This window comes from Hoplias malabaricus, chromosome 3 (genome assembly GCF_029633855.1).
Source record: "Hoplias malabaricus isolate fHopMal1 chromosome 3, fHopMal1.hap1, whole genome shotgun sequence".
NCBI lineage: Eukaryota > Metazoa > Chordata > Actinopteri > Characiformes > Erythrinidae > Hoplias > Hoplias malabaricus.
The window spans coordinates 20,974,879-20,986,005 of NC_089802.1; the positions used below are offsets into that span (position 1 = coordinate 20,974,879).

Below are 11,127 nucleotides of genomic sequence, written 5' to 3' on the forward strand. Positions count from 1 at the left end.
ATCTGTCTGAGGCTGAATCCCTTTTTGATTGACAGCGAAATGAGCGAATCAGCGATCCTTTGGTGTAAAGATCCGTGGGAGCATTACATTTTCATTCTGTTCTGAGTTAAACTAGACTATCTTAATCCTCTTAGCGGCATTTTGTTTGTTAAAAACGACTAGCGACAAATCGAGCTTATATTTCTGGTGGGGTTTTTTGTAGCTGCTTGTTAATGGAGACTGACTTCTATCACTCTTTCTGACTTCTATCGCAGTTTCTGTCCAGCGGGTGCTGCTGAGCCCCTCCACCGTCACAAAGCACTCACAGGCGGACACATTTCACATGGGCCAAAGCCGTTTAAGCAGCCTAGCTCTGCTGGCCATTGAGAGGACACTAGTCAAGTCCCTGGAAAAGACGCCTTGTTGGTACGACAGGGTCACAGATCATTTTCTTTAAAAGGAACGGAGGGTAGAATTTACGTATAAATAAACCGACACAGTTTATGATGTAGGCCGAAATTGAGCTTCCCCTCCTCAAAAGGCCAGCATACGCCACTGGTCCATAGGTATGTATGTGTGTGTTTGTTGCCCTGTGAATGACTGGCGCCCTCTCCAGGGTGTGTTCCTGCCTTATGCCCAATGATTCCGGGTAGGCTCCAGACACACCACGACCCTGAACTGGATAAGCGGTTACAGATAATGAATGAATGAATGAATGTTCCCCTTGCTTCAATGTTTTTGGAACATGTTGTTGGTATCAATTACAAAATGAGCAAATATTTAACAAACAATAAATAATAAAATGTAAAAAATAATAAAATTACTCAGTTCCAACATTTGAAATATTGTCTTCTATTCTATAATTCTAATACTATTTTAAATTAAATATGGGGCTTAAATGATTTTCACATTATTGCATTCTGTATTTATTTGTTTTGAAGGAGAACATGAAAAAGGCAATTGTAAGCACAGCGAGAGTGGCATGTGTTCAACTTTAGTTTTATCACCGCACACATAAACATGCAGATACTTTACATTCTGTGTGCATATTTATCTCCTGGAAATTTTAACAGATAAGACTACAAGCAATTATTATTATTATTATCCATGTTTGATCATCCCTATCTTTCTCAGGTGTGACAGTTGGCTTGCTACTACATGGCTTGCTACTACAATGTGTGTGTGTGTGTGTGTGACTGTGTATTAGAGCTGGACTCAGCTGTGTGTTTATGTTCCTGCGTGAGGATCGCTCCATCCCTTCAGAGCTGAAAGCAGCGATGCTTGGAATGGTCTGAAGATGGGCCGGAGTGGCCGCCCTGCAGCCCCCCGGATTGGAGTGTTTTCCCTCAGTCATCCCTATAAGGCTGCAATGGAGCAAGCCTGAGGGCTGTGTGCTGCCCCGGCTCCTTGTTTGGGAGATGGGAGGGGGCAGAGGAGTGGGACAGGAGCTACTTAAGGGCTCCACAGGCCAGTGAGGGCCACACCATCACCAAGTGGCTAAACCCCCGGCCCAGCACTGTCAGGGTAAGTGACCTCAACTCGCTCTCTCCATGCTTGGTCTCGCTTTCCCTCACTCTGATGCTGTTAGGCTGTGAGCATATAGTGGCACTGATACAGAACTTACTGAAGAAGTAGATCCTGCTGAAAGCTACTTTAATGATTTGTGCTGAGGGTTTTGAACAGGTGCATTGCTGTTGAGCTGGTCTGAATTAAACTGAGTAGTGGTTTGTAGGAGTTGAGTTCTTTGTTGATTTGATTTAAAGATGATTTAATTTTAAAACACAGCATAACATAAAAGTTTGTAGTTATTGATTTTAGCTTTGTTAAAGTGCACACAAATGTTTAATATCCATTGAAATGTGTATGTGGTCACTATTCCCAATGCAAAGTGTTGGCCACCTTTAGGATGAGCTGTGTGTGATGCACTTCTATCATCCATCATCATTACCTGACCTCGCTTATGCTCTTATGGCTGCTGCTCATTCACTCACAGCAATGAGAACAGTATAAGCAGTATGTGCAGCAAAGGGGGACACACCCCCTCTTCATTTCAGAAGCACCTTCGCATGAGATGTGGTGTAGTCTAAAGTGTTAATATTGAACATGTTTTAATGGGCCATCAGTGTGCATGAAAGAGTTATTAACGACATAACATTAGGTGATTAGAATACATTAGCAGTACTGTTTCCTCTATAGACATGCATTAGTGCAGTGTAATGTTCGCAGCAGGTCCGTTCTCTCTGTGTGTGCTGGTCTGGCGTCTTGAAAGCCCTTTGTGATTTGTGAGGTTTATGACTAAATATGGTCCTCCTGAACAGCGTCAGAGGAATCAGTGTGACTCCCCACCTCTCCATCCTCCCTGTAACCCCCTCCCTCCCTGCCTTCATAAACTATTGAGGACACGCAGCAGGCAAGTCCAAAGTGAGGCATGCCTCCCCATCATTTCCAAATTAGGAAGTTTTCCCAGGGTCCAGAATTCATTCATCAGGTGGAGCAGTGTACACTCTGCACAGAAGAATAAGAGCAGTTCACTGACTCTAACAAGTTGGAGGAATGTCAGGGCATTACTGTAAAACATCAGTGTTCGGCCAGTAGGACTGTCATGAGAAAACCTCTTGTTTAGTGATGTATTTCTGTACTGTATTTGTATTATATTTCTTTGTCATTGTAGAATGTAACATTACAGTAAATGCATGTATACACAGGTAAATAAATGACAAATAATAGTCATTATGTTTCATAGTATGATATTTTACCCATTCATGATTTTGTAGAGTAGGGTGTGGTCTTTATAACACACACACACACACACACACACAGACACACATACACACTCTTGCAAAGGATTAACTTGTCAACTTGGATTTTTACATATTATTTGAATAAGATTATCACTACTACTCTTATTGTTGCATATTATTATACTGAAAACAAGACACTGAGGAAAAGACTGCTAGCTAGGTATATAGATAAACAGGCAGGTGGATGGGTATGTTTGTAGACAGACTGAGAGACTGATATTTATGGGTTATAAATATAGCAGTATAGCATGTTAAACTTCAGTGAAAGTCAATGTAAAAAAAAAATCAAGTAATTTTGAGCCATTTCTGTTGGTCCATTCATCATGAAATTTTCACAATGCGTTCCAGTGATGTAGTAAAAACGTTGAGTGAACGTTTGAGTGGTTCTGTCTACAGTGATTGTAGTGTTTGTGTGTGTATGTGTGTTAGTTTGAGTCTACAGTGATTGTAGTGATGTTTTAATGAGCGTGTATTTGTTTGAGTTTACAGTGATTGTAGTGATGTTTAAGTCAGTGTGTGTGTGTTGGTTTGTGTCTACACTGATTGTAGTAATGTTTGAATGAGCATGTAAAGGTGTATACAGTGATTGTAGTGATGTCTAAGAGTGTGCGATTGTTGTGTCTACACTGATTGTAATATTGTCTGAGTGTGGGTTTGTGTGTTGGTTTGTGTCTAGACTGATTGTACTGATATTTGAGTGTGTGTTGGTTTGTGTCTACACTGACTGTAATGATATTTGAGTGTGTTTTGGTTTGTGTCTACAGTGATTGTCTCCTGTTTGGAGTGAAGAAGGAAATCTGAGCCTAACAAAATGTGTGACGACGAAGAGAGCACAGCCCTTGTGTGTGATAATGGCTCAGGACTGTGTAAGGCAGGCTTCGCCGGGGATGACGCCCCCCGAGCAGTGTTCCCCTCTATCGTGGGTCGTCCCAGACACCAGGTATATTTCTGCACTTCATCACATTGGGCAGTAAACTGAGCAGCTGAGCAGATTGGTGATTGCTTTCCAATTTTCGTTCTTAGAGCAACACTATGTAGTATTTTAAGTGCCAAATTACTGCTTAAAATTATTGTGATGATCCACTGACCTGTAACAGGGAGAATAGGGTCTCTGTCACTGCTGCTCCAGGCTTGGCATGGAAACTGCTCTGTATAACTTTGGAGGTAGGCAGAACCGTACAAGAGACCAGACAAGAGTAAAGATTTGACTACCTTTTACTCATAGCATAGGCTAAAAGAGATAAAATAATGCAAGACAGATGCAGAGTTGGCCTTCTTGTTTAGCTAGTAAATAATAGCTTATTTAGTTGTACTTCCTCTATGTTTTGTTAGTGTTCATATACAGAGCTTTAGCTGCTAGCCAGACATCTTGGGTTGGTGTTAGCAAACAACAAAAATCCAATTAAGTTTACATTCCTACTGATAGGCCTGTCACAATAAACATTTCTTTGATCGATATATTGTCCCAGAAATTATCGCGATGAATGATATTATTGTGAAATTGAAAGCATTCTATGATAATATAAAAGATTTATAATGCAATTACATCCGTTAAATAGCAATGAATTTTAGCAAATTAGGCCTAGTTATTAAAAATATTTGGATATTGGAATATCCTAAGTAAATAAAAATATCCTAAATAAATAAAAACACTGTTTTCTAACCAATTGACATATAGCTACCAGAGACCAGAGGAAACCAGCGAACAGAACAGAGTGCCTGGTTAAAATGTGGGTGATATCTAATCCTATATAATCAAACAATTAAACACAATAGGCAATATTATGGTCAGCAAAAATGATTTAGGAAAAGTCCAAATATTTTCATGATAAACTGATTAAGAGTAATTATTGTGACAGGCCTAACTGATGTTATTTACGAATGGATGTGGTGTAAAATGTAATCTTTCTGGTTTTATCCTAAATATCACTAAGCTTCTCCAAGATTTTGTCACAAACATATCTCTTATCCACCATTCTGGCCTTTTTCATCTGATGTCTCTGCTGGCTCTGTATTCTTCCATTTATTAACAGATACATATGTTGAGTTGTCCAGAGATTGGGGTGGGTAGGTAACTCTGCAACTCTAGGGGGAGCTCAGGAGCAAAAATACCAATTTTGACAAAGTGTTGCTTTAAATCGACATCTGTCTTTGTGTACATACCAGTAAAAGCAGAGCTAAAATAAAACACTGCAGGGAGAATGGTCCAGAAATTAAACTAAATTTAGTAATAATAATTCATAATATGAAGAAAAGTAGATGAAAAGTAAATTATCTTGTTTTTAAATATATTTAAGGAGATTTACATTTATTCTAAGTGGCTTAGAGTTGAATAATGTCTAATGCCCCAGGGTCTTATTGGTATAGCATGTTATTCCATGCCAAGTGGGGAACTGAACCCCAGTCTGCTGTGTATAGGACCAGTTGTGTTACCTAATACTACTCTGCCAAACAACACGAGAAGAAGCTAAGGTGTCATTTGAAAGTAGTATGGAAAGGATAAACAGAAACTCTGTGGAGCTGAGAAAACACAAAAGGATTTCTTTTGTATTGTTACATTTCTGATGCTTCCTGAAATGCCTTCCTGTTGTTGTGGGTTGCTGGTATCTTATTTCTAACTTTCTGTGAACAAGTCATTTGTGGAAGCCACAACACTGATCACAAAGAAAATGGAAACAGTTCACTTCTTCAAAAATATAGTGACTATGAATGTGGTTATGACTCGGATTAAACCCATTAAACATCTCTCCACAGGGTGTGATGGTGGGTATGGGACAGAAAGACAGTTACGTTGGTGATGAAGCACAGAGCAAAAGAGGTATCCTGACCCTTAAATACCCCATTGAGCATGGCATCATCACAAACTGGGACGACATGGAAAAAGTATGTACCCTTTGCCAATTTGGGCACCATTATAAACCATAAATAGCTGAGATATAAACCCAGTGTTCTAAATTAGCAACAAAGTGCTCTCTATAATTATACTAGGTTTACATTAACTGTGTAGCTCAAGTAAACACATAGGCCCATTGCTTATAGTTGTTGCATCAGTTTTCCCTTTAGCATCACATTCCTTCAGGCACACACTGTCATCAGCTGACAGATGCCCACAGCAGATGGTGTTATTCACTTAGATCTTGGCCTACTCCATATCTCACCCATTATGGTTCTTTGTCAACACTTAAACAGGTTTATTTCACACAGAAGGCACAACATGTTCACCAGAAACCCTTTAACTCTTAAAGTGATTTAAACAACACAAGATGAGATGGAAACTAATACAACAAAGTTGATATCAGATATAACGACACATGTAGAAAACAGTACAATATGGGAAGAGAGCTAAGTGGTGAAAACCTCTCCTCATATCTACAAATGGTCATCTTTACAGTAGAAAAAAAAATGGCAATCCAGAAATCCCACAAATAGTTATAACTCAGAAATGCTTTTGCTGAACATTATGAAATTTCACATGCTTACTCCCTGTGAGAGTCTTAGGCCAATGTTCATTTTGGTGTAACAGCATACCTAGATGGCGCGAGATGCACAAGAACTATGCAACATATATACTCCATTTCTAGCACCCCTGTTGGTGGATTGTTTTCAACTTAGGCTTGCTTCTTCACAATTAAGATACACAAATTGAGGTTTTGTCCTGATATTTACCAGGATTTATCGATGAGGCTCAGCATTTTCTTACTTTCATTAGATCTGGCATCACTCCTTCTACAATGAGCTCCGTGTTGCCCCTGAGGAACACCCCACCCTGTTGACAGAAGCCCCCCTCAACCCCAAAGCCAACAGGGAGAAGATGACCCAGGTCAGAGCTCAACACATGGGCTGCTTCAGTCTGTTTTGTTTATGGAAGACATTGTCATGCAGAAGTGAAAACCTTACATAAAACCAACGGAACTGAAAAACAAGAAGTTATTAAAGGCAAATGTCAATATTATAAAATTTTACATTTCTTGAAAAGCATATGGATGTGGAGTTTTTAGTTTGAGCCCCCTTCTTAGGGGACAGGCGCCACTTTGGGAGCCACTGCATTAAAGTATTACATCTTTAACAAATTAACTTATATATCCTAAATAAAGATTTGTAGGTAGTAAGACAATATGTAATTATAAGTGTCAACTGTTGGCCTCTGAGATGTTTGACCAAACTAGCCTATATCGGCTCATTCCAGATGCTCATTCCACATAGTGAGACAGGTGTAGGTTAACTACTGTTGGAAGAAAACCATATCTTGTTTTCAAGTGAAAATGCCATAAAACATCCTCTCTCTTACACTAGATCATGTTTGAGACCTTTAACGTTCCAGCCATGTACGTAGCTATTCAAGCGGTGCTATCCCTCTATGCCTCTGGCCGCACAACAGGTGAGTTCAGTCACCAAAGTAGGTAATGTGTTTGTCTTTATAATGATCACAAAAAAAATCAAAAATGAAACATCTCTTCTCTCCAGGTATCGTCCTTGATTCTGGTGATGGTGTCACCCACAATGTGCCCATTTACGAGGGCTATGCTCTTCCTCATGCCATCATGCGTTTGGACTTGGCCGGCCGTGATCTCACTGACTACCTCATGAAGATCCTGACTGAACGTGGCTACTCATTTGTGACCACTGGTGAGTGCTGGTGGTCCACACTTTTCTGGGCTTTATGTAAATGCAGTCAAACTGCGGGGCCCATTTTCATTGCTGGTGTTCTTGGCCAAAAAAAGGCTTTATTGTACAGAACGTAATCACTATTTAAATCCCCAGGTCATTCTAGTGGTCAGTTCCACTGTTCCCTCAGTGATTCTGACAGCCTGAGACTATCAATAGTTCCTACACTCTCTAAAAAACCTGGCACTGTGGTGGTACCCATAAAGAAACACTAGATAAGATTGGGTATTTTTGCTCCTGGCCTCCTCCTATAGTTGTGGAGTGTAAATCACTTTCACAGCACTGTCCTGAAATCACTCCTCCGACAGTTACACAGTGCAGTTTCTGCAGTGTTGTGCCTGATGTAGCAACAACAAAGGCCTAATTCTCCATATTACAGGTCAGTAGAGCATCTCAGAGATACTGAAGGTGTAATTTTAAGGGTAAAAGAATACTACTTAATGTTAAGGGTACATATTCTGTAGCTTTATAAGGGAACATAATAGCAGCTTTTTAAGTTAATTTGTGTTAAGCCCCATTTAATCTCCAGGATTTGTATTTAAAATTTTATTTTACACAGTTCTATAATGAAAGCTTACAAATATGTAACTTTTGGAGGAGGGTAGGAAACCATCCCCATCCCCATTTATTTCAGTCCATTTAACATGTAAACATGAATGAGGAGCTAAATAAATAAATAAATAAATACATAAACAATCTTGCCTAGTGTTTCAATGCAATACAAAACCTGCGGTGCTGATGACTAAAGCAATCTCCCTTCTACAGCCGAAAGGGAAATCGTCCGTGACATCAAGGAGAAGCTGTGCTATGTTGCACTGGACTTTGAGAATGAGATGGCCACTGCTGCCTCCTCCTCCTCCCTAGAGAAAAGCTACGAACTTCCTGACGGTCAGGTCATCACCATTGGCAACGAGAGGTTCCGCTGCCCAGAGACACTTTTCCAGCCATCGTTTATCGGTGAGGTCTCCTTTTCCTCTTTTCTCATAATCTCATGAGTAGTTAGGGCTAGGGGAAAGTGGCATCTGATAGATTTGATCTGATTTATGCTAAATTCATTCTCAGGTATGGAATCTGCTGGTATCCACGAAACCACTTACAACAGCATCATGAAGTGTGACATCGATATCCGTAAAGACCTGTACGCCAACAATGTCTTGTCTGGAGGTACCACCATGTACCCTGGCATCGCTGACAGAATGCAGAAGGAGATAACCGCCCTGGCCCCCAGCACAATGAAGATCAAGGTGAGGAAACTGAAATGTCACTCAGCAATGCGTGGGCCACTAAAGACTTTTGGTCTGAAGAGATTTCATGGTACTGCGGAGGAGTGATAAGGAAAGAATCTTGAGAAACTAAGTGTGGCTTGTTTAGTTTAGTCTCAAAGTTGCATAACTTCAAGGCATTCAGGGATTTTCTAAGTATCAAAAATGAACAGACATTAAAAGACAGAATAAATATATTAGTAGTAATATTAAGGATGTTAATAATCACAGTTATTTAAACACCTGATGCATTTACATAGTAAAGAATTACACTGAACAATCACTGGATTAGGAACACCTTCCCTGTATCTACATGCACTGACCATTTTAACAGCTCCACTGACCATACTCTTTGTATTTTCTTATCCCACTTTTACACTGCTTTTCTATGGTAAGGTACAGCATATGACCACTACAGAGAAGGTATGATATGGGTGATGGATCATTCTCAGTACTGCAGTGACATTCATTTGTCCAGCTTGTAGATGTAAAGTCAGAGTCAGTAGCTCATCTGTTGCTTCACACTTTGTGTTGGTCGCCCTCCATCAGTGGGTACATGATGCTGTGGGTTGGATGTTTTTGGCTGGTGGACTATCCTAAGTCTAGCAGTGACACTGAGGGCTTTAAAACTCTAGTAGCCCTGCTGTGCCTGATCCACTCTTGCACAATACACACTAACGCACCACCATCAGGTCAGGTGTTGCTGCAACACTGAGAATGATCCACCGCCCAAATCATACCTGCTCTGTAGTGGTCCTGAGCACTGAAGAACAGGGTGAAATGGGGATTAGAAAGTATGCAGAGCATCAGGTGGACTATAGACTGTAATTGTAGAGCTACAAAGTGCTCCTGTTTGGCCCTTTGTTGATGGGTAGTGAGTGTAGGTACAAGGTAGTTGTTCATAATCCACTTTATCTGAATGATGTGACAGCCCTTAAAATGACTGCAATAAAGCACTAAACCATCAAATACACATTAACCTAAGCCTGATAAAGATACCTTCTATGTCAAAATAGTTTTTGGACACACCTAATATAAAGCCTTCTTAAAGCCTAAGTTAGGAATAAGCAAAAGGAGCATTGATAAAGCCTGCACACATAGACACAAAGATCTCTTTTGCAGTGTAAAATCTAACCCAATGTATTTCATTCCTGAGAAGACAAAAATCTGTGTTGTCCAAAAGGATTAAAGGTTCCAGTCCTCACTTCAGTTATCCAGCATTACTAAGCTTTGTGAAACACTTCCTTGTTTTTTTATTCAGTATTAACTTGTTAACTTGTTTCTTGTGTGTGTGGTCAGATTATCGCCCCACCAGAGAGGAAGTACTCAGTGTGGATTGGTGGCTCCATCTTGGCCTCGCTCTCCACCTTCCAGCAGATGTGGATCAGCAAGCAGGAGTACGACGAGGCCGGCCCATCAATTGTCCATCGCAAGTGCTTCTAAGCAGCAAGCCATCCCCACCCCCAACCCCCTTTAACCCCTACAAAATCTGCTCTTGCTTCCAGGCCTGTAAACTGTGAATGTATCCTCTGGTTTACCCTCCTCTTGTTTTGTCTTTGCACTGCCCACACCCGTGTGAATGTTTGAGGTTTTATTTTCGTCCTTGATTGTTTTTGTTACATTGGATGAGAAAAGCAATAATGAACAGATTGGGAAGATTCCTGGGGTTGGTGAGCCTCCAGTAAGAGGGAGAGAGAATAAACACGAGATGTTATGTAGCAGATTAGAAAGGAAAGCAAGAGTTCATGTTCTCCCTTCATGTTCAGAAATGCAACTAGATCCTCCTCGCATGTGTTTTCCTCACGGCTGTGGGCTTCGAGGCAGTTTGTCGGATATCTATATGATAACCCCAGGAACGAATAAAGCTCTGCATTCAGAAACTGTGTGGAACATCATTTGATTTCAGCACATGGCTCCATCACACACCGCCATAACAAGGTTACAATTAATAATATGAAAGATGCATTTTCATGACTGGAAACCAAAGCTTAGTTGATCCCAAGCAAGTGGAGAATCAAATTTTAAACACATATAAACAATATGGTCACAGATAAATGTTTAAAATTATTGTAATACCTGAACTCTGTGCTACATCACAGGTTTACAGTTAGAACAGTGAGAAGCTGTAAAATAAGACAATTACAGACTATTTAAATGTTTCCAAACAATGGAAAAACTCATAAAAGATTCTTAAAGGAACATTATTGGTAAGAGGTTTTTTTGCTCCTGGTTCTGAGCTCAGAGTAGCAATGACAGAGGCACTATTCTTCATATTACAGGTCAGTGAATCACCACAACGATTAAGAAGCCGTAATTTTAAGGTAAAAATATTGTGTAGTGTTCCTTTAAATGATCAGAGCAGAGCAGAAGTTTTTAAAATGACCAAACACCAGTGTAACACAGAATAATAATGTTTATTT

At 40.1% G+C, this 11,127-nt stretch overlaps 1 protein-coding gene across 1 annotated transcript; it reads left to right on the forward strand.

Moving 5' to 3' along the window:
- Positions 1-1,377: 1,377 nt before the first annotated feature.
- On the forward strand, positions 1,378-10,603 carry acta2 (actin alpha 2, smooth muscle). Its single transcript, XM_066666635.1, has 9 exons — positions 1,378-1,503; positions 3,545-3,720; positions 5,535-5,663; positions 6,490-6,600; positions 7,074-7,158; positions 7,245-7,406; positions 8,211-8,402; positions 8,508-8,689; positions 10,007-10,603. The coding sequence occupies exons 2-9, from the start codon at positions 3,592-3,594 to the stop codon at positions 10,148-10,150; spliced, it is 1,134 nt and encodes a 377-aa protein (XP_066522732.1). The 5' UTR covers positions 1,378-1,503; positions 3,545-3,591; the 3' UTR covers positions 10,151-10,603.
- Positions 10,604-11,127: the final 524 nt, after the last annotated feature.

Coding starts and splice junctions, on each gene's coding strand:
- acta2 (XM_066666635.1), top strand. CDS start 3,592: ATGTGTGACGACGAAGAGAGCACAGCCCTTGTGTGTGATAATGGCTCA. Junction 3,721..5,534: donor TGGGTCGTCCCAGACACCAG/GTATATTTCTGC, acceptor ATCTCTCCACAG/GGTGTGATGGTGGGTATGGG. Junction 6,601..7,073: donor ACAGGGAGAAGATGACCCAG/GTCAGAGCTCAA, acceptor CTCTTACACTAG/ATCATGTTTGAGACCTTTAA.